Below are 24,000 nucleotides of genomic sequence, written 5' to 3'. Positions count from 1 at the left end.
TAGCTCTGTGTGAGTTATACAGCCAGAGACAAAGAACATCATTCACCTGTTCGATAAGGCGCTCTGAAGATGTAGCCCTTGTTGTCGAGGCTGCGGCGGTAATAGCTGGCATTAAACGGCTCAGGGTCTTCCTCCCAGGTTTCTGCAGCCCTAAAATTTAAGACCAGAGATAGTAAATTTCTAGTGTACAAGTTTCTTGCTAAGCCGGTCACACTAGCTCATGAAATGCCTCAAACAAAAAGAAAAACACAAGATCAACAAAAGCTCTAGAAAGACATTTGTGATGAAGAGCACACTTACTTGTTTGGAAAGACTCTTGTTATACCTCCGTCAGTCGCAGCAAACACAGCCAGGAAGCCATATCTAAATGTCATATCGGGAGAAAAGACAGAAAGATGTTTCAATTAGAAATCTTATCTTACGCTGAAATCTGACAATACACTCCCCTCCCGTGCCTCTACTTGTTGTGATGCTCACGTATTCAGGTCTTTATTCTTCCACACTTTCTCAACCAGCTGTCTGATGATGCCGGTGTCCAGAATCAGGTTGTGAAGAAGCAAATTATCACCTAACAGCATAAAAAAGGATTAGTGAATTGCACAATTTAGGAATTTGCTGTCTCAAAGCAAGTCTGATGTCTACAGATGGTCTGAGAAGTGAAATGCATTTTTATACTGATTTTACTCACATTTTATTATTGTTGTGGACGTGCATTAGTTTAAGTATTTCATCAACGTTGACAGAGTTGTTTTAAAAGGAACAGGCTAGAATTCTGTCATATTATTATTCAAATTAATATTCAAATTAATAAATCACATAAAAGTCTTTCCTGACTTTTTTTTCCTTTTGCTGCCAGACATTGATAAGGGGCTTTAATTTAGACAATATCTTTATACAGTATAATGATTTATTTATTTTACTAAATATTACTCAAAGAGAAGTCTACAGTACATTAGCAAGAACATATTTTCCATCTGTGGATTAATACATATTTTAGGTGCAGGAGTGTTCTAGGCATTGAGGTAGCCCATCTGGGATTTTTTAAAAATGAAATTCTTCTCAAAATAAAGGGATATACCAAGACTAAAATGGGGCGTACTAATGTTTGTATTTGGCTAATAATAATAAAAAGTTCAACTGGATTACAAAGTAATGTCTGTGGGATCAGTTAATTGTTTATTTAACAATCTTACATGAATTAAACTCAAACATTAAATGAAATGAGACTCACATTGTTTGGAGTCTGGTGTCACCTTCTCCATAAGAGCGATGAAGTTGATCAAGAACTCAGTGTTGTTGTTGGACAGTTCAAGGTCATTGCAGTACTCCCTGAAGAACAGGCACGGTATTAAAATTCAGATAAAAAGAATAAAACAAATACTTAAACTTTGCACTTTTTGTCTCCTACTGAAAGACACAACAGAGTAAGATGATGAACCTGTACACATGGTACTCGATGCTAATGTGAGCAGCATGCGTATCTTAAAGCTTATATTTCCAATATTGCCATTAGTCAAAACAACTGGTGGATTGGACTGCCGAGCACAGCACAGGCAAAGAAAGTGCTTCAGAATTCAGGCTAAAACTCAAGATCACAAGAACTTTACAACAAAACATAACAGCCCATGCACTAGATTTCGGTCTTTTTTCTACTAAAACTAAATATTTCTGGGGTTTATAATATATTATATTCTTTGCATCATACTGAACAGTCAAACCAGTAACTGCAAATTGTGTCTGTGTAGTACAAACATGCAACATCACAGTAGCAGCATGCAAAGGTCCTCTGCACTTTAATGTAACAGGATATAAAGGATAAGTTAGGAAGAAAATAAGCAAGTGAATAAATAAATAATTATGTTGTTTTGATTTTTTATTAATAACAATCCATTTTAAAAATTTGCCACTTGAAGTTTAAACTCTACATGAAATGAAAATGATAAAAAGATTGAGAACAATTTAGAATTTTAGCAATTCACATCTAAGTAAATAGCAGATGACAGAAATGAGATTTGAAAAGTTGCAATGATGAAGAGATATACTGTGCATCAAACGATGTGAAAACAAGACCAAAACACTGATGACCAGTAACGACAGCAAGCACTGACACACAGGGCTACCTGGGAGCAATGAATACATGTCCTTCAGACTCAAAACTGTTTGGCAGCAGTGATTCAAAATCTGCAACAGAAAGGGGAGATTATCCAGGAAGAGCAGTGGGCAGAGCAGCAGGGAGCTGTAGGTAAACAGCAGCTGTTCTTCAGAGGTGCAGGGACGCAGAAAGGACTTTACCATAGCAACACTGAGGTATCATGGGAACACCAGCGTTAGCCAATATGGTGCCTAAAGTGAAACCTGACTCTCAATGTACGACCGCTTTAATTTCACAAGCACTCACACCTTTTGTTTGACTTTTTGTTGTTTGTCATTGAACATTTTCTGATTATTTCTGGTTTTAAATTAATTGTATTTTGGATGTCTGAGAACTGACTAACCAGGTTGTCAGGAAGCAAGTTCTCAGACAGATTGCCCACAATGAGTGCTGTTAGATCAGGCAGGCATCAACATGGCCAACTTTTGCAAGGGGAGGTGGGTGAAGGTCCTGATGGAAGAGGTCACCCCCCAGACTGGCAGGGGAGAGGACTCAGAGAGACACATAATCGGAGGAAATGCATTGCATTGTGAAGGGCATGTTGAAAGGGCAACTTCATTTGATCCATCATAAACAAAACACAACACAAAATATCAACCATCACTGAAGCCGTTACAGATGAGTCTGCGTTGAATCCGACATGTCTTTCTCCTAAAGTCAGGACCTAAAACTATGTCCAGAGGAGGAATTAGGCGTTCATTTAGACAGCTAAAATAGAGTGTGCCCAGGTAGTTTTCCGCCCACAATGCCGTGCACATCCGGGGTCAGGTTTACTGAGGAAGTGTTGGGCCGTGCCCTTGGCAGTCTGAGGGGTGAGTAGGGAGGGGAAAACAAGCTGATGGAGACAGGGTGTACAGAGGGACAACATAGGAGTCGGGTGCTGTGCTGAGCGGCACGGTGACACCTGACAACATGGGAGAACCTGAGTGGGCAGGACACAGCTCAGCCCTGTAGGCTCAGGCTGCAGTGCTTCCAACTACAGATAAGATACTACGGCAGCTAACAAACCACAACTGTTTAAAGTGTTTATTTTTTTATATGCCAAAAGCTAAATCTATACAGTAAGCAACAATTTATTGTAAGACCACAAGAGTTCCCTATTTGCTCTACTGTAGATAAGAACAAATACCATATACATGATATACTGTACGGGTTTGGTGTGGCACAGAGATTAGTGTGTGTGCATTCCTATATCATAAAATGCTGCAGCAAATAAGTTTAAATCTTTAAATGTATGAAGAGCTCAGTGTGTTCCTGTAACTATGTCACAAATAAGATGGAAATTTTAAGAATAAATGTAATTAAATATGTGTCACTACTTAAGCTTTATTGTAAGGCTTGATATTTATGAGCTAGTGCCACAGTAAGAAAAAGATAGAGAGAAAAAGGTGAATTAGAGAGGAAAGAAGAGAAATTACAGTGAGGGATAAAAGGAGACAGAGATAGAGAAAGGAAACAACTTCTGCAGCTTTCTACAGAAGAAAAAAGTCGATGTGGGGGGAACAAAAGACACATTTTAACAGAAAACATGAATATCTGCCGTCCGTGGGTGCAGTACACATTTGTTTGTTTGTGTTTTGTTGTTTGTGTCTGGAGCAGCGGATATGTGGGAGGGAGGGTGAGGTTGGGGACTGGGGGAGCCATTGTGACAGGATGTAGGATTTGAGCTGCAGCAACAGGGGGAGGAGGAAGAAGAGAAGAAGGGGTTAGAGAAGGAAGAGGAAGAGGGAGAAAAAAAAGAGGAAAAAGGGAGAAGAAACCTGAAAGCAAGACGGGCAGGAACAGAGGCAAGCAGGCTGGGACAGGTGAGGGTGGGAAGGGGGCAGCAGGAGGAGGGTTAGGACAAGAGGTGAGGGAAGGAGGAGGAAGCGATAGGGAGTAGGAAGTAGAGGTAGGGAACGTGGACCAATATGGAGTATACTTGCCCTTGGTGTTTGGCACTGTGTGGATCCATCAGAGAAGGAGTGAGCAAGAAAAGAAACAGAGGATCGGGTGGGAAGGGGGGGATCACAGACAATATTTTATTCAATTACTCTTTGAATAAAAATATTGTTTTCTTGAAAGAAAAAAACCAATTAAAGTCAAACAAGACAAGAGAGTAAAAGAAATGAAGAGCAAACATCTTATTTTAAAAGGCAAACCAGGAAACAGAAAAACAACAGAAGAAAGGAAAAGTAGGTAATACAAGGAATGAAAACAGTAAAGACAAAACTAGTAATTGTGAGAAAAAAAAATCAAATGCACCAGGAAGGAGGGGAGTATTTGGGTCTGGACAAAGAAAGAATGAAGGAACAACACGTGTCCCCTTTCAGACCCACAGAAACTCCCACAGTTGACGAGCCAGCATTACTGGCCATGTGGGAGTTTATCAGTTGAATGATTCCAAAGCTGATAAATATCTCACAGAGTCAAACAGAAAAAATAACGAAACATGACACACACAACATAAAAGGAAATTCCTCAAATCATAAAATTAAAAAGAAGGAGTGAAAAGCATGCATGTTTTCACAGTTTTTCAGAACATCCAATACTTCGAACACAGATGCTTCAGAATCATTACTTGGTGGAGAAGAGGCGAGAGCATTTGGCAAAAAAAATAATAGCACAAAGGTCACCATTATTTTCACCTGAGTAACACAGTAAAACCACAGCTTTCACCTTTCTGTCAGTTCAGTTATTTTTTTCTTCAGCCAGTGTGAAGAAAAAACATCACCATTTTACAACACAGCATGAAGACAGGAGGAGGAGGAGGGGGACTCGGGCACTGTATGATCCTGCCTATCAGAGAGCATAGAGAAGAGGGAAAGGGGATCAGGGGAGGAGGGGCAGGCGACTTCGCTTGGACACTCCCTATGATGATGTTGGAGACCCGCGACAGAGGACTGAATTGGAGTGTAAGGTCATATTAGGAATAGAGAGAAGAAAGAGAAAAAGAAGAGAGGAGGAGAGACAGAGTGGAAGATGCTGGGTATTCCCCGTACTTACACTGCACCTGAAGGATCTGGTCACTTATGTTGGCCTTGATGTGGTTCTCACTATATGTGGGCAGTACCAACCCTAGACTGAGGTAATGAGGCAGATGGAGAAAATCAGGAATATGGCAACCAAACACGTTAATTGTAATAAACATACAGATGCAAACAAGCACTTACTTAAATCCAGATTTAAGGCACCCTTTAAAGGTGATAAATGCATTAGCGCATCAGAACCTCCCAAACTGAAACCTAAGGATGTCCATCAAACAGTTCACAGACCCCTATATCCAAGTTTACAAATAACATACAAATAACTAATTTAACTGAAGAGTTTATTCAGTGAAGGAAACCTGTAACTGCTCAGTTTAACCATGTAAAACAGGCAGAAAATACAATTAAACAACTATGTAAGTAATATCAGTACTTCTATATATATGCACAGCAAAAAGTTGAACATACTGTAAGCAAAGTATTCTAAAACATACAGTATGTAGTAACTGAGACCTTCACAAATCAAGACCTTTCTAAAAAAACAAATCTCAAAAATGCTCATTACAACCTTTGTTGTCTAGCAGGTAGAAACATGAAATAAAAAGAGATTGGAAGGTTATATATATTTTTTTAGTTTAATGTGAATTTCTTCCTTTGTTCTAAAGTTCGATTGCATCCTGCTTGAAACACAGCAAACATCACACCTAGTTTGAAAAGGATATCCACACATATATGGTGCATGGAGGTTAAAGATAATTTTAAAATGGTCAGAAAGGTGTCGTGATATATGATTGTTGCTGCTGGATGCCATTTAAAGCTTTGTGAAGTTATTCTGTAGAATATTTTTTTTTTACCATAAAGTGAATTGAATTTTTTTTGCACACCTTGTTTTGTTTGTAGAGGTATGCTTGCAAATAACCAATCAATTACAGTGAGTTTTTTTTACATGTTTTTCTTTAGAAACTACTGATAATAAAAATGTATCAACTATATTCACCAGGTAGTTGCTAACTTAGTTGTTTGGTGCTGAACATGTCAACATCTCATTCTGAGTGACACCAAGCACATTTCATACAGTGATCTTTTACTTGAAACTATAAATGAGATGAAAATAAAATATGTGTCACATACTTTTAATCTTTTGTACAGCTTAATATAAATAATTAAATATGATTAATTGGTACATGTAGAAAATCAGCAGTATTATCTGTGACTTTAAATAATAATTTAGTCAGTCTGGATCAAATAAAACATCCAATATTCTCAATTCCATTATTCTCCAATATAAAATAAATAAAACAGAACTCTAAATACTGGTCAGCTCCAAGAACAGTTCCTGGAACATGTACTCAGTCAGTGTTTATTGTTTTTATTTGAGGTTTTTGCCTTTAAATAGATGTCAGACCGTGATCCTTTTTGCCTCTACTCGAGTAAGTAAGTTGAATCATTACTTTTCTATTTTACAAATAAATGTACTCCTATTTAAACAAAGTTTATGTGTACTTTTGTAACCTTTGCTGGTTAGCTGTGAGAGTCTGACAACTAAAACAGATACAACTATTACAAATTTAGTATCCTAAAAAACTATTTTAAAAATATTTATAAAAAAAAAATAATTATTTTGACTTATACAGTTTTCATTTTACATTCAATATTTTCATTCCCTACCAGATCCATCCAGGCTGCCACCAGATACAGCATAAAACATCTTTTGAACTGCCATAATGAAGTCACTTTAATCAAGTTTTGAGATGAATATATTTTGGAAATAGTTTATGCTAGATGTAAGTACATATATAAATAAAAAGAGAGAAAAACTGTTTGTCGATGCGGGTAATTCAGATAGATGATTTATTGTACACACAGCAGGTAAAACCAGCAGGTTGCTCTTGGCTGGCTCACAAACAAGGCTGATTGACGGTGTAAAATGATGAAACGCGCATATCTTGACCCAAAATAAACAAATCAAAAGAATCAAACTTGAACTTTGTTCACAGATTTGAAATGAGCAATTTGCTCAGAGTATCAGTTGATGCATGTTTTGTTACAAACCTACCTATAATCTGTACCATCGACAGGAGTCCATGTGTATGTCCGCATGGCTTCGTCAATATACCTCTGTTGGTGACCACAGATAGTAATAAGAAACACTGTCACATGCTGAGCACATCACACTTCCCATAATTATAGGGAAAGAAAAGATAGTAAACATAGTGAGTGATTCAGATTCATTACAACACCGTTCAGGAAGGTGCAACTTTGGATCATGATTGAGTCTCACAAATTGATAACTTGCCTCATCAACTGACTTAATGAGTGTCTTGATTTTTCTTTGCCCTGATCTGCCATCAATCATCTGTCGACGGATCTGGAAAGCAAGGGAGAGGCTGTTGTGTAAGAGGGCATGCTGATACAAAGAAATGGAAACATGAAACCTACAAGTTAGCAGTCATTCTGTCTGGTGGTTTTACCTCCTCCTTGTTGGTGTCCTCCAGTTCTGCATCCAGAAAGTCTAGTGTGACAGGCTCCCTGAAATTAATGATCTGAACAAGAGGACAAGATGGTTGGGGAGAATGAACATTTAGTCAACAGGGAATACGGTCCTAATCTAGCCTTAGGATCAGAAGCAAAGAACTCAGCAGATGCAGGAAGGAGCTCAGAGGTGGGCGTACCTTAGGTCGTAGATTGGGATGCAGCAATACGTAACCATTTGGGTCAATGGCAAAAGTGTAGCCATTAGCTCCAAGCTGTGAAGAATTGGATTGAATAAAGAAATTATTAAAAGATTTTTTTTATAGGAAAAAGACTTGAAAGTGATACTGAAGGAATGACATGCTCACTCTGTATGTAGGTGTCTTCTTTTTGATTTCGTTGATGGCAACGTCTACTCCCATGACCCCAAGGATAAGCTGATTCTGTATGAAAAAGAAAGTAGTTAGCATATTTTCCACAGTTCCAGCAAATTACTGATAGCTATGCCATTATCGCATTAAAAACCACATCTGACTTATCACTTTGTGTGCCTGTGTGTCTGAATTTATTTGAAAGTGATGGTTAGTTTCACTGCTGTTAACTCTGTGTGACAAGATCAGGTGAAATTACTCATGGACACTGAAACCTGGATGTATCTCTGTTTTGTGGATGCGAGTGGATACTACAAATGACTTGTTGTGATGTCCGTTGTCACCTCAGGGTGGAGGTGTTGCCTTGGAGAGCTGCAGCTTAGAGGTGCCATTACAAATGATTGATGGTGAAGAGCAAAATAAGGCTAAAAATAAAATCTGAAACTAAGAGACTTTACAGTCTTACCAATAGAATGCCTGTAATTTTTTTCTATAATAAGAATGACTTAGTATGTGAGTCATATTGCTTGCTGAACAGGTGAATGTAGAAGTGCAAGTTCTTTTTTTGTATTATAGTTTTGTCTTTTTTTTTGTTTTTACCTGTGAGCTTACACTATCCACAGTGAGGTTAAATACTGGCATTGTCCCAGTGATGACGAGGCCCAAACCCTATTAAATAATGTCAGAAATGTTTATTAGATTATAAGGATTATATATCCACTGCAAAAACACAAACATAATTTAAAAATTTGCCCTATTTTAACAGTAAACCTTGATCCTAAATTAGCAAAAACATGCTTTACAGACAATAAACAGCAAATGACCAGAAAGCCAGTTTAATCACAGAAGAAATATACATGAAACTCTACATTATGGTCCTAAAAAATACAACATAAAACATGCCTTTAATTCTCACTTACCAGTGCATCCTGGTAGACATTTGTCCACTGCACCTGCTTAGCTTTTGGCCCAGCCAGTACCATAGGACGGCCCAGGACATCCAGGTACTCCTGCGGCACCAACATCACACAAAGCTTTGACCACCCACAATAAACACACATAATCAAACAGACATTTATAACACTCGTCATGTACTGGCATTAAAAGAGAGTTAAAAGAGCCTTCCACCATTAATCTGTCATAAAACCGCAAGTCCCTGACCGGCCTTGTCTCTCTATCACCACATAAACCAGCGGGCCACCAGCAACAGCATCCCGGTCCTGCCAAGCCATAAAGCCTCCAGTCCTGAGTCACTCAAGGCCGTTTTTCATCATTACGAAGGAGCTATTAAAAACACATTAAGGGTGTCAGTGGCACAACGTGCAAACACACCATTTCCCAGAGGCTCCAGTGTCAATGCTGGCACTGTGAGAATGTCCCACAGCGATTGTGGAAAAAGGTGAGGGGTTAAGTCTACTAGTAATGCATCATATTAGTCACATTCCTGTTTTCAGGAGCCATCTCGCCAAAAAGCTGAGATGTCTTTTTTGTAAGCAATCTATTGATCTGTGTCATTTTGGAAATTACGTATAATTGATAAAATTACAAGCTGAGTAACCTTATGACACTGGTAATAAATTTAATGTAAGGAGATAAATGAGCAGGCTAAAAGAAGACAGTCACAACGTGAGCAATCTGTGTTTTAATATAGAAAAAGTGTCTATATTTCGGCCCACATTTTCAATAGCTCTAAATACTTCTTTAAGTATTCTACTCAGCAAAAATGAGGCATAAAGTCAAGTGATTTTGCTCAAGTATCAACACAACATGGAAATTAGGGTCAGCATAAAAAAACCTAGCAGGTCGTATTGGGTTAAGAATAATTTTACGAACATTTGCAGCTCTCATATAAGGACAAAACTTTTATGCTCTTCACATGAAAAAGGGAGTAATCACAAATATCTGATCCTTGTTGCACCTATCCTTGATGCATGAACGGGCTACTTTAATTCAGCATCATGATTTTGACCGTTTGTTTTCAGTCGTCTGAGCAGTGAGGTGCTGACAGGCATAACCTATTCTATTATTAGCTCAATAAAAGTCCAGTTTAATGCGCCACAGGGAGATATTCCATCAGGACAATGACAGCAGACCTTTAAACGGAATATAGGGGAAATTTTCCGCTTGGGTAGAACAATCTGAGAACCATAACGAGTCAGCAACTTGAGACGTGGTACAAAGGAAACAGCCATATAGAACTCTGCAGCATAAGTGTGTGTTGATTAAATGCTGCTGAGTGTCATAGCAACCATGACAGATAAGTATTCTCATTTGTGTGATATTTCTTAGGAGAAAAATTCCAACTAAAACCCGTAAAATTATTTTTGGTCAAGAGATATTTTAAAGAAAACACAGGGATAAGTCATTAAAAAAAACACAAAACTACACAGAACCACAACATATTTTCAAAACTGCTCCTTGAGTCCTACATCGGTATTACTCAAGGTAATATTTATAATATTTTGCTCTCTGTGGTCCATAGTTTGAATGTTGCCATCTTGTCCAAGCGAGACTATGTGATGAGTGTGTGATATTGAAGGGCAGAGTTTGGTTAAATAACATAAGCTTCAAAGTGTCTTCTGGGCCTATACAGAGAGCTTTAGTCAACCACCTTCAGAAAACCTATTAGAGTAAGTGGCAGTTCTTAGAATATAAATATGCCAGAGTTAATGGAACAGCTGACAGTCTATTCTAGGGCTTGATCGCTCACCAAGGCTGTGAGAGGGAGGGTTGCTGGCAGGGGAGAGGCAAGACGGAGGGGGGGTGGGAGGAAGGAGGATGAGTGTACTGTTGCTCCCCCGCCACCAAAGAACTGTGTCGATTTCTGCAGCTGGAATGAGGTTATCCCAAGGGCCTCTCAAAGCTTGTTGTGCCTCAAGCGAATGTGGCAGAGGGGCGAGGGGACTGAGTGTATGAAGATGATGAAATTGTGAGTGTGTGTGCAGAAGCAACAGAGAAATTATGTGTGTGGAAAAAAAACAACGTGGAAGACTTTACTTTACTTGGCTTCCAGAAACAGTCCATCTACACCTGTCACTTCCAGTCTGGAGTCATTCCAGCTGTGCTGTCTTCAGCCCATTTTTTGTGAAATACTAAAGCACAATTCTAACTCCAACTTTTGTCCCAATAAACGGATAAGAAGTCTCAGAAAGATTAAAAGTGGGACTTGACCTTAGTCTAACTCACTGAATACCATCTTTTGGTAAAAGCCAAAATACACAGAATACTACCCCCTTTCTGCTGAAAGTATTATACTGTTCCTGGAACTTGTTAAAATAACTCTCCTTGAGTTAACAAAATTCACAACTAAAATGGCCCTTTGTTATGCTAATGGATGTTTTGTTAAGTGTGGGTAAAGGTCAACAAATTTTTGTAGTGAAGCAGTGATGTTCTTGCGCGTTTGCCCGCTGGTTCCACCATAACAAGCTTTCAACCAAACACTATTTTCAGGTACATATCGCTGCATCCTGGGCTTAGCAGGACACTGTAACACTGTGTGAAAAGCTCATTTATAATCTATAAGCAGCACTGAAACTGTCATATAAGTTTAGGTTAAAACCGGTAATGGGAATTGATAGGCAGCACAGAAAAGAGTTACCACGAGGAACAGCAGAGTTTCAATCTCTATTTTACCAGCTGCAGCATCAAATGCAAATCAAGATTGGAGAGTGACACTGTGACTCACCACATCCCTGGTACATGTCGACACACATTTCAAACAGAATTCAAAGTATTTTTCTTTACTGAACTTTGAGCTGATGATAATTATCTAATATTAGCTAACCAAATGAGAAGGGAACCAACAAATGGCTTATCTAATATATGTATTGTCATAGATCAGGGGTGTCAAACTCAAATACAGAGTGGGCCAAAATGAAAAAAAACTGGAATAAGTTAAGGGGCCGGACTGGCTCAATGTTTATTAAAAACCTTTTTAAAATTACCTTATTGCACACATTGGACCTGGAACTAACAGAGCATATTAGTTATTGCCTATAAAGCAACTTTAATCATTAAATAAATAAATAAAAAGTCTGTTCAAGTCTGTTGCATTTACTTCTCATGGCTTTATATGCATTTTTGTTGTTCATAGTAATTTCAAGTGAAAACATGTTCTATAGGTAAAAAACAGGCTAAATTCAGCCAGGCTGCTAGAGAATGAGTTAGGTATGCGCTTGCGAACCCGTGATTGATGCGCCACTGCGCTGGCAATGCATTGTGGGACTTGTAGTATTATGATGGTGCTTGCACTCTATTAGCGGGCCAGCTCTAATAGTGATTGAATAAGATCATGCACGCCAAAAATAATTCATTCATGGGCCAGATGTGGCCTACGGGCCTTGAGTTGGACACCTTTTTATATATCATGCTGCTTTAAAATCACTTGAAAACGGTTTACATGTTTACATTAAACAGTAACTACAGCAACATCAGTATATGTTAAAGACATCATGAGAAGAGGTTATATTTGCAGATATCTGTATCTACTGTGTGTAATAATGTTGGAAATGTTTGAAACGCAAAAGTGTTTTTTTTCCCTTTGAATCCTCTTGACTTCAACCAGCTGTGTAGTGTGTCATGGCAATCCACTTTATTAAGGTCTTACATACAGAGTGGATGTGTATATCACACATACACAGAAATGTGCAATAAGCCGATTTTCAGAGTTATCATTAATATTGTTGCTTACTCAAGGTTATGTCATAATGTTCACCATGTAACCAAAAATAACAAATTTGCCAACTAACTCACAGTTTAGTAGGGTTTTTCTTTTTCCATTCAATGCTAAAGGTAGGCTCCATTTTCGGCATTTCACTACCATTAAACTGCAAATTAAAGTACTTCACACACCCCTGGCCCTCAGTACTTCACACACATTAACAGAACAGGTAAATGTGAATTTCATAGGATGCAAACAAGTGTTAATTGCTGGAAATTACTGAGGTTTCTGGGTATTTCACATTTGCCTTTTCATGCAAATGAAAAAACAAGCAAATGAGTATGACTGTGCCTTATCTGTTGAAATATAGAATAGCTGCGATTTTCATTCTCTAATACCAGATAGGACAATAGGTGGACATTTCTGCAGGGCTGTGGACATTGTCCTGACTATGATATACCATGAAACCCTTAAAGGAATAACTACAGTTTCCATTTTGTGGACTAATGAAAGCACAATCAGTAGCTTGTGCACGCACTGTATCTTACCTGTGTGTTGATTCTGATGGCTCCAATTGAAGGAATTTCAAAGTAGTAACCTAAAAATTAAGAGAAAAGACATAATCAGCATCTAACAGAAACCTTACGTGTAAGTTTCTTCATCATGCATGCTTGGGCATATTCTTACTATATTTTAAAAACTTAACATAATGTATACAAATGAAATACATTTGTAGACTGGAGTCTTATCTCTTCATGTTTTTATCAGGTACATATAACATCAACTAAGGCTGATGATGGGCCACACAGACATGGCAGTGCTTGTAGCCACCGGCCTCTCCACACTTGTGGTTATGCAGCAGGATGTAAATGTGGAGGCTAATAGAGAATGCAAAGCCCCAGGCACTGCTGCTGCTGATTAGGAATGGAGGAGAATGACCGACTGGGTCAATAACCAGGCCGCTCCACAAGTTATTAAAGCCATGAGTGTTTATACAAAGAGCCGCGAAATAGAGGCAGCATCCCCAGAATGTTAAAAAGGGGAGGCAACTTTCATCATTTTGATGCATTATGCACTTTTTCACAGTGCCTGGTGTCAAAATTTCCCTTCACTGCCTCATTGATTTGCACATGAGAGCATGGAGACACTTGAACACTCATGTGCACATCCATACACATTCTTTGCAGTGCATGTGTGTTTTTAAATTCACACATACACACACAAACACAGATCAGTGGCGTCTCAGAGGGTTTTTTTTGTGCCACTGAAGTGGCATCTTTGATTATAAAGCATAAACACCACAAGAGGTGAAGAGGGGACCATGTGGGCAGCAACTAAAAAGTAGGACAGATATAAATGATTACCTGCAGAGCATTAAAGACAACAGAAATTTGAAACAAGGGAATCCATTCCAAACTTAATAATTCCTTTTCTTTGCAAAATTCTTCCACATACAGTAATCTCACTATCATAAGTCAGTATTCTACAAATGCCTTCTCCACATTTATCAAGTAATCAAAGTAATTTTGGAGACAAATATAAATAGAAGTTAGGATTTTTGCTGTTGTTCAAACCCAACATATCAGCCTTAATTTGATGTAATTACTCGCATCATGTTGTTAAATAGACAGTTTTATTTTTTAAATCTAGAACTTTTATCATATACTTTCATCTAATGTGGACAACAACTGTTCTGTGTGATAAATGCTTTCTAGTTTATTATTAAAATAAGGTTGCTCAGCTCCACTGTTACCATTTTTATGTTATGTTATGTTTATTTATTAAACTTTTTTTTTTATCATGGCCAGCAGGAAAGATGTTTGGTAAGGAAAGATTAAGTGAAGGCAACCAGGGAAGTACAGCAGGTATTAGCAGTTTTACTGCTAACAAAAGGAGCAAAGACAACTCTCACCACATCTTCTATGATTTATTTATTTTAACTTATAGAGATCTGTATCTATTCATTGTGACTGTAACATATCTCAGTGGGTTTTATAAGAACAAAAGTCTTCTGTATTTACAGAAAAAAACACAGCTGTGCTTGGTCGTAGGTTTTAATACTTTCAGCGTCTGCTTCAGCGTGACTCCTTGCTGTGTGTGTTACATCTAAAACCTGGTTACACGTCTGATGTCAAACATACTTGCCACAGCACCCTTAGTCACAGCCATTTATTTGTTCGTTGTAGTTTTCAAGCTGATAACAGTGGTAAATTTAACCAGGTTAAAACTAAACAAAGCTGCACCACAACTGCAGAACAAATTAACAACATAGACTTTAAGTTAACAGTCCCATGCATTTGTGGACTAACCAGTTTGAAACTGTCCTCAAAATAAGCAGCCACCCCCTCTCCCGTCCTCGGACTTGGTACATGTTTTATCTTGAAGAGCACATGCCAGAAGATTGCACTCTTCTGTTTGCATTGAAAATCAGCTGTTTTAATGACACCAGACTAACCCTAACCCTCAGCTCCCATCTCATCTTCCTACTTTTTTAATGTCTCCAGTCTTTTCCTCCCTTCCAAGCTTGGATATAAAGTACTGTGCATTTCACTCCAAGGTAGATAGATCAACATACTGTCTATTCAAAGAATTCACCACAGACAACATATAAACTGAAGTTCACCCTGTAAACTTGCTTAATTTCAAGGTGCAACTGATTTAACTTCTTGTTGATGGTGGTCATGACTTCGAACCAATCCTTGTGTGGAAGAATTAGGATGTCCATTCTAGTATATCACATTTGTTTCTTTAATCCTTCTTTTCACCTGCATTTTTTAAAAGATAATTTACTGCTCAGTTTAGGATTTTGTTATTCTGTATGGAAGCTCTGAGAAATAGTCTTATTGTCCTCAGAGTCACAGAGGGGTTATATTCTTCTTAGACAGGAACTGAAGCTCAAGTGAGACAACAGTTAGCATCTCCATTGACCTAGTTGTGTTTACAACTATACGTATGGGAATTTTTTTCCTGTGAGATGTGTGTATGTGGTGGGTGAAGGTTTGAGGTCTGAAAGAGTCAGGGAGCTGGCTCTGTTGAAGTGAGATACCAAAGAGTAATAAGTAGTGGAGATATGAGAGGACAGCTCCATTGAGGCTGGTGTGTCAACACTATTGTGTAGGACTGGCAAAGACTTTAGTACCATGGTAATCACTACAGTCATGAACAGCAGAGAGCATGTTGGCACAGAGGCATAATCCTGGACTTCCCCCTGCCTGTCAGGGAGATGGTATGGTAATCATGCTGCTACCAGACTCCTCCTGCTAATTAATAACAACTTCTGGGGAGATACTTCTGAAGCACTTGGCTCCAATGGCAATAAGCTAATCAGTAGACAGCTAAAGCCCTCATAAAAGAGCAGCTTCAGACAAACACTGAGAAACATAGTTTAATCAAGCCACCAAAGGCAAGAAGAGAGGTTGGTTAGTGTTTTAAAAATATTAGGGGTTAGAAACGAGTACAGCAATAAAAGTTGTTCTGGAGTGAATCAGCTAAGTCTAGATGAGATCTGTGCAGACAAAATAACAAAGAAGAAGACGAGCTGACTCATTTGGCCTGTCACACTGTTAGTCAGAGGCAGAGCTGCCTGTCTGTGTTGGGTTATTTCAGTTCTGGGGCTGCTTCAGACTACTGAACACATTTCAGCATTTCACAAAGTATGCCAGTAATTTATACGTTTATAATAGTTGGTCTAAGTCAATACCAGACTGAAAGCAGAGCTTCAATACTAGTGTCTGGTTGCAAGTTTCATGCCTTCAACTCTGATGGATGTGGTTGTGCTGGGACGTGTGTTTTGTTTAATCTGAGAAACATGTACATCACTGCAGCAAGGTGAGAATTTAAATCACCAGAAGTCCCAAAAGCTATAGTGTAAAAGGGCAGTTTATGAATTAGAAGTAAACACAATATACAACAAAAGTGAGAACAACCCTGGACAATATGACTAACATATCAAATGGTCATAAGTTTTTTTCGATAGATGCAAATTTAATCATTCATTTTGTAAGAAACCTCTTATACACCAAACCAATATTCGGAACAAAAGCAACAGTCGGTTCGATGTTGTGTCTCTGCACAATATTGGGAGGAAAAAAAAAAAAAAAGCTGCACTTTATAAGACTCTTAATCTCCCCTTGGCCACTACGATGTCTGGGCAACTGTGTACTTGCACAAGAGGACAGTACAAGTGGAATCTGTACATTTTTTACTTTAAAACATTTTGTAAAGTAAGAGCTTCCTTAAATTTTAGTTACCAATATAATTGTGGCTCTTTAAGGCAAGTTTAAAAGTGTTGGATCAATTTATAATAAAATCATATGGATTATTTTTAACATGTATACAGTTTAAACGATCTTTGTCGACAGACCCAACACAGATTCAATGTGCTCAACCCATTCATGTTAAATCAATTCAACATGTTAAATCTGGCATCCAGGCTTCTAAAGATCTGACACAGCAAGCGAAAGGAAAAGAAAGACAGACGTTCACTAACAACCAATTGTTGGCTTGGTGTATAAGGCCCTTTTAGTCTCTAAATATTGTTCTAAACATCGTCAGCTTCTTTCTTTTCACTTTATTTCCATCAGGCGCCGCAACCACATTAACAAACAACAAATTGCCTTCAGAGGCTTGAAACGCACTATACAACGGATTAACTACTCAGGACCTCTTGGGCCAGTGTACTGCAGTTTTTAGCTGTTTTCCTGCTGCAACACACCTGGTTACAAATTAAATGGTTCTCCAGCATCTAGTTGTCAAGTACTGCTCCCGCCTCTTGATGTCATTCGAGGCAGGTGTGCACTTTATTATTATTATCCACTGATTTTGCTCAAGTAAATTGTAATTTGTCTAAAAATATGTGCCGAAGTACCATAACTGCTCCTTTTTCTAAAGATAAGCCTGTCTGCATACCTTTATTAGCACATGCTATCCACTGCAAAGGGGTGACATCATAATTATGCTGGCCCACAGAGAAGGTGAAAACCCGAACCTGAATGAAGACAAAGGCACAGAGAAAAGAGATTCATCACATGGAAAGAATTTTAAAAACCACTAGAAATGAAATCACAAGCTTTTGTTGCACTTCAATGAAATATAAAGTGCTGTTCCAAAAATTTCCTTCCTGAAGGCTATCAAGTAACATATACAGAATAACTACCATTAACAATATTGATTTGGCTTCTCAGTTAACTCACACAACTACCTCCAATTGCATCGCAGTGATAAAACTGTTGACTGCAGATTATTCCAATTTCACAGCAGCTGTCATGAAGGAACTGGATAGTAATGAATATCAGAATTAATATTAGTTGGCTTGTGAAGTGGAGGAATGAAGGGGTGGAAGTGACAAGATATGAACAAAGACAAACTAGTAGATTACTGGCTGTATCATTATAGGCTCTGATAAAAAAGGCTAATTAGTCAGTCGGTCAGAGCTGGTAACAGACAGCTAAACAACATAAGAGACAGAACATAGAAAGAATGAGAAGCATTTGCACAGAGAGGGAAAAAAGCAAAAGGACAACTAAAGAGATGAATCACAAGAATAAAAAAAAGACAGACAAAAGTGGAAGTGAAGAAAGCTTGGAAAGGACACAGTGTGCACAGATTGGAGTGCTTGGCATGTCTGACAGTCTGACTAACACAACTGCCTGTGCTATAATGAGACAAAGTCAGCAGAAAACAATGTAAACTAGAATGGGAAAAGGGACTCCTACATGCCGGATTTCTTTGGCTGGCCCAATCAATGGACAGATAACAGAATTATGGTTACACACTCACTGTTTTGTTTGGCCAGTTGTACTTCTCAAAGATTTCCTGTGCACGATCCTCCCCGCCATCTGTAAACATCATTATCATCTTATTGCAGTTGGCTCTCGGGGCACTGCTCTCCTGTGGCAAACAAGGAAAGAAAGAAGGTGGGGATGCAGGTTAGAAAAAAATACAAGGATAAAAGGTAATAATGCCAGAGTATAATTTCAAAAGTGATATTGTTAAATAAATGTACAAGAAGCAAAAATTCTGTTTACACAGTGACCCCCACCTTTTCCTATCATCTCTTGTTTAGCTTGTTTAAACTATATAATCATTTAAGAAATGTCACATACTTTAATGTTGTGGAGGCTGAGGTTTACACTAAAATATGTTCCCCTTTGAATGCATATACAGATACTATTCTTCTTTTATCTTCTTTCATGTTGTTGTAACGGAGCCATCTAATCCCGTCTTATCTTTCATTTTTAGAACTTCATCACACATTTATAGATTTCTTAGTTGGCAGGCACAAGCTTCATCATATTTGCATACATTTAGGATTAAACCTCAAGTATATGGCATTATTCTAGCATTAAATTAGGCTGTTTCTCCTCCCACAGCAGTTGATTTTGATATGCAGACCAGCGGCAAGCCAATCTGACAAGATTCTAATAAAGATAAATAATATTACGACAATTACATTTTTTTTTTTATTGTGCTTCTGCCACCAATCATTTTAGCGAGTCTGCTGCAGACAGCGATTAAAGGGGCCTTTTTATTTCTCATTCGACTGACAAAAGGGAGGATTCTTGGCAGCATGCCTCTAAGCCCACCAGAGGAATATAAAGTGTCTGTGGCTGATCTCCTCTGGGTTACGCTCATCAATCATCCCATCAGAGCCCATTAGGGTGGCAGCCTCCTAAAATGCGCAGCAGCATATGGAGCCGAGGCAGCACCTGTGTCGAGAGCACGTGGATGCCTGCTGCTGACAGACCTCACCACTGTGTTGGCTGCTGCAAAAGTTAGACACACTTCATCGCAACAGCAGTTATAATCAGACTTACCATTAAAAATAACAGCCCTCTGGAAGTGTCTTATGCAAACCTTAGGCATTCACTATTAACCATTTTTATTACTGTGAAATTCAGTTAGATTAATTGGATTAGACATTAACATCGGCCCCAGAAACAACAATGCACCCCAGAACTGCCTTTGCTGGAAAAGCTTGTAGGCTCTTACATTGAGAAGCTGCTCAAAGGCAAACGTGAAGCCAGATTTGTAATCAGTGGTTCCTTTGGCTTGCATATGCATGACGGCTTCCTTGAAGATTTTCTTGTTTCGAACGTTGGCTTGGACCAAAGTTCTGAAGCATGGAACAACAGCGTCCGCCTTTTCATTGAACTAGAAAAGAGACAAAGGAAGACTTGCATGGAAGTGTAAACTATTTAAAAATACCAACAAATTTGCCAATTGAAGAGTGTGTTCAACAATGCATATCTGTGTTTCCTCTATGATATGTGTGTGTAGTTCACAGAGGCAGGAAGCAGACGTGGGTGTGTGCAGATGCAAGCTGCCCCGCTACTCTCTGGCTGGCAGTAAACAGCAGTAATTACAACTTTCCCCACAAAGAACAGGTGCACCTGAAACACCAGTGCAATACACTGAACAGAAACCCAGCCAAGGTAATATCATCTGTCTCATCTCATCCACCAAATTAGCCTAAAGCTGTGTATGTGCACGTGTCCGTGTGTGCATGGTTGTGTGTACATATATCTTCGTGCAAGCAATGTCCACGCAGGATTACAACATTAGCAGCAGTGTCTGATGTGGCATGCTTCAAATTTAGTTTCTTTTTGAAGGTCAGCTTCAGATTTTACTGACATTTACAGGACAGGCTGCTGTAAAACATAAAGTGTGAGAAAAGCTGACATTTCACATGGGAGCTGGTGTTGTCTCGTATTTAAACAGACAAAGAAATCAAACACACAAATGTATTGTATGAGTCAGTATCACAGTATCACCATGTAAAATGTTATGAAATTCAGGCTACAGCTATTTCCTTCTGTATAAATACCTTCTTTTTTATTGCAACTAACGATACCACCATTTAAGGCCATGGTTTTTCATAAAAACTCAAAAGATGAGGTTTTATTTTTGTATTTGGAACGGTTTTTAACTTTTTTTTTTTTCTAATGTGTGCAACTAATTCACAGCAGGCTTTTGTAAGCTACATAGTAGTGACAATCAGATGTGTTCCCACCCAGATTACCATTCTCATTTCTTGCTCTTAGAGCTGGGATTTAGGGGCATATAGTGGCTAAAAGCAATGGATTATGAAGGATTACCGAAGAGAGTCTACAAACAGAGCCACCACACCAAGCAAGTGGACGTGTTTGTGTGTGTGCTTGTGTGAGTGTGTGTGGGAGAGTAAGTGAGGAACTGTGTATTATCTGTCCTGCAAAATAGAATAATATTAATATTCCCCCACATATTAGTCTCAACAGAAAACCTGGTAATCAGCAGAGAGTGAAAGGCACATGGACACAATCCTTCACAGACAACACTGATGCAGGAAAAGCAAATATACTGTAATGAGGGAAATGCACTGTTCAACTACAAGCAAACAACTGGGAGTAGAAATAGCCCACTGTGCCGCTTACAGACTTTCTGCTTGATTACCAGCTGCTTAATGAAAACAGCAAATATTTGTGATAATGTTGCTTTCAGGATTGATTTGCAGCATTAATCACAAATCATGATCTGTCAGCTTCTACTTACCCTGGCCACATTCACATAGTCATCGTCCGATAGGGTGTCGAGCATCTCCACTACAGAGGTTTTCATTAGCTTGAGGGTGAGTCCACTGACACTTCCACTCCTGCAGAAAAGAAGCAAAAATTCATCCATGTTGCTTCTCTGCATTTTTGAAGCTGTAAAGCACTGGTTCAATCGTTTCATCCTCTAAGAAATTCCATGACAGTGATAGAAAAATTAACCTAAAAAAGAGGCTAGTATAATAAGTCAGCATGAAAACGAGGCTTGAAGGTTGGAAGACAAGCAATCTTCCTACAACTTTAGCCTTTTCTTAGACCAACAGGTGGCACTGGTGTCCTTTGAAGGGGAGGTCTAATCTAGTCAAGAGGACAAGATGAAAGAGGAAGATACTTACACGTCTACAATGATGACCATGTCTTTTGGAGATGATGCACCTTGGATATACCTACATAAAAGAGTAAAGCACAGCCTTTAATTTCTTCCCATAATCTCTGAAATTTGCACTAAAGAAAGAAGCCAAAGTCAGGATGAGCTGAGCCATGATAATATGGAGCAACCATGGCTGAGCCTGCTTAAGCTACAGAATGCTGAAAAGGCTTATGTGCTTAGAAGAGTTTAATAAGTTGTTATATACTTCAGTGTTGGCTACAGCTGCTGTCAGCTGACTTCACCATAGATGGTACTTTTTATTGAATAACAGGGACTATGAATAATTACTACACAAGCCAATGTAAACACTAGTTGATGGTCTAAGTACATAACAGCACATTTAGTACAATGACCTGCACTGATCTGTAAACCCAGGTTTAAAGATGGCCTTTGTTATGGATTTGAAAGGCATAAGAAATTTGAAAGAAAAACCATTAAAACTGTATCATCAGAGGATTAACACAAGTGTTAATCAGAGCAAGAGCAGTGCGCTCACTTTATACAAGGGCTGAATTGTTTTGTCTTCAGTGTAAAAATCAGTTTGATATTCATATAGTATTATGGTAAATATGCATTTTACATAATACTAAAATTAGCCAGTTCATTGTCTCTTTTTGACATAAAGACACTAAAAGCTATATATGTGAGCTGTTTTCAGGTCAACTTGGCTTTAAGCTGTATTTTAATAAAGCACTTAATGGGGATGAATCCCATTTCTGTTTTGTTTCCTTTTACACTGATATGCTGTCGATAAGTTAAGACTTTATATTTTTAAACAATGTAAAATGCATTTAGAGAATGAATAAATTGGTCAAATATATATTTGTCAAATCTAACTTGCCAACAATTTGGTGGATAAAAATAAATAAATAAAATCAATCTTGCCTGTGTGTATAGTTATAATTATTTCAACAAACAAAACTGTTTTATTAAATGAATTTTTAGATTCATAATTGTGTTTTCTTATTGAATTTTAATAAATGACTGAAGAAATAGGTGTCATTGTGATTTTTGTCATTATATGGCGACTCAGGCATAATAATAAGCATAAATTCTACCTTCATGAAATGTACTTGTCAAGGAGCAGCCTAAGTCCCGTTGCCCTGTGCAATGGAGAGTCTGTGCTGACCTAAGTGATTTAGTAAAACAAGGTAACTGATGTTCTGTTCCCTGGGAGGCTCACCATTTGAGTGTCAAACAGATTATTTACAATAGTAATCCCTTTATTGTTCAGAAGAGGGGCAAGCTGCTGTAAACCACTGACTTCAGAAGCAAAGCAACTCCTGAGATAGAGTTGTTGTGGGTGTGTGTCTGCCACAGACAGCACTGAACTAGCACGCCACATAACTTGTGTCCTGGAAGAGGTGCACACGTAACATCTGCCCAATGTTGATAGAAGATGACATACACAGGAAAATCGAAATAACCCCTCAGTCTCTTCCAATGGCAATTAAATTCACATTTTCCACTGATATAAAGTGAGCTGAGATTGATGGACAGAGCAGGCTTTTCAATGGCTCACTGAGATGGGAGGGGGGTCTCAAATGTGAGCACTAGTTTGACATTCTGAGGAGTGAGCAGGCAAGCAGTTAGCAGTCGTCTTAGGCAGAGGCAGAGTAATCATCAGGGGTCTCCTTCTGCTGATTATCAGACGTTCCACTGAGTGTGGAGGGAAGCCAGCTGCCTGTGGGCCAAAGAGGCTCTTTTTTCATGTTTGGCCAAGCTGATATGGAGGTACAGCAATGAGGCCCCATTGGCTTTACAACTGCCATGAGTTTCAATATGCCCACTCACAGGCAGGCACCACGTTAAACTGCAGAATGACCTCTGACCTGTGACATCTCTTAGCCCACTGCCTGGGATGCTCAGATTCACTTCATTTAGATATAACCTGGGCCCACTTTACTGAAAACGAAAGCGTCAGACGAAGCAGAGACCACTTCATGAGAGGTCGATTGACTGAGCATGCCCAGATTGAATATAGGAAAAATGTATGTGTGTGTATGAGAGAGAGAAGGAGGGAGGGAGAATCCAATTATTTTCAATAATAAAGAATACCACATCAAAGGTAGAACTTTGACAGCCCTCTACAACTACGTGGGGAAGGAAATCAAGTCTGGAACCATGAGCCATGTAGGCATGTATCACTTATCAATTTAATTACTGAAATCTTAATTTGAGGCGATGAGGGAGAGAGCAGAGACTCTACACTGTGGGGGCTGCTTTATTTTGAGCAGACAGGGTTTGTGAAAGTGATCATCGATGCAGGACCGCAACTCAGTCAGAATGTGGCCCACGTTTCAACTCCCTCAGGCTCACGGACAGAGTCACCTCGCCTGGAGATTGAAGAAGGGTCATTTGGTGGCGGCTGATGCTCACAGACCAACTGCTGGATTTCATTAACTTCTATGGTCAGACTATTTC

At 38.7% G+C, this 24,000-nt stretch overlaps 1 protein-coding gene across 5 annotated transcripts in view; it reads right to left on the bottom strand.

The window, feature by feature from the left end:
* Nucleotides 1–24,000, bottom strand: part of cacna2d2a (calcium channel, voltage-dependent, alpha 2/delta subunit 2a) — a 156,824-nt gene that overhangs the window by 8,135 nt on the left and 124,689 nt on the right. For 3 of the 5 annotated variants that reach the window (XM_041981457.1, XM_041981458.1, XM_041981461.1), the window contains 20 exons: nucleotides 21,542–21,592; nucleotides 21,151–21,250; nucleotides 19,612–19,773; nucleotides 18,400–18,510; nucleotides 17,530–17,608; nucleotides 13,170–13,219; nucleotides 8,882–8,971; nucleotides 8,562–8,630; nucleotides 7,959–8,033; nucleotides 7,791–7,865; nucleotides 7,590–7,661; nucleotides 7,415–7,486; nucleotides 7,175–7,236; nucleotides 5,138–5,214; nucleotides 4,078–4,092; nucleotides 2,121–2,181; nucleotides 1,232–1,329; nucleotides 478–568; nucleotides 301–363; nucleotides 47–150 (listed from right to left, as the gene is read on the bottom strand). In XM_041981457.1, coding sequence (XP_041837391.1) covers nucleotides 47–150; nucleotides 301–363; nucleotides 478–568; nucleotides 1,232–1,329; nucleotides 2,121–2,181; nucleotides 4,078–4,092; nucleotides 5,138–5,214; nucleotides 7,175–7,236; nucleotides 7,415–7,486; nucleotides 7,590–7,661; nucleotides 7,791–7,865; nucleotides 7,959–8,033; nucleotides 8,562–8,630; nucleotides 8,882–8,971; nucleotides 13,170–13,219; nucleotides 17,530–17,608; nucleotides 18,400–18,510; nucleotides 19,612–19,773; nucleotides 21,151–21,250; nucleotides 21,542–21,592 — 1,577 coding nt within the window. The remainder of the gene's footprint in view (nucleotides 1–46; nucleotides 151–300; nucleotides 364–477; nucleotides 569–1,231; nucleotides 1,330–2,120; nucleotides 2,182–4,077; nucleotides 4,093–5,137; nucleotides 5,215–7,174; nucleotides 7,237–7,414; nucleotides 7,487–7,589; nucleotides 7,662–7,790; nucleotides 7,866–7,958; nucleotides 8,034–8,561; nucleotides 8,631–8,881; nucleotides 8,972–13,169; nucleotides 13,220–17,529; nucleotides 17,609–18,399; nucleotides 18,511–19,611; nucleotides 19,774–21,150; nucleotides 21,251–21,541; nucleotides 21,593–24,000) is intronic. The other 2 variants (XM_041981459.1, XM_041981460.1) reach the window with 1 other exon arrangement.

The sequence above is a fragment of the Melanotaenia boesemani genome, chromosome 3 (assembly GCF_017639745.1).
Source record: "Melanotaenia boesemani isolate fMelBoe1 chromosome 3, fMelBoe1.pri, whole genome shotgun sequence".
Lineage (NCBI taxonomy): Eukaryota > Metazoa > Chordata > Actinopteri > Atheriniformes > Melanotaeniidae > Melanotaenia > Melanotaenia boesemani.
This window is presented reverse-complemented; position numbering and strand designations above follow the sequence as displayed.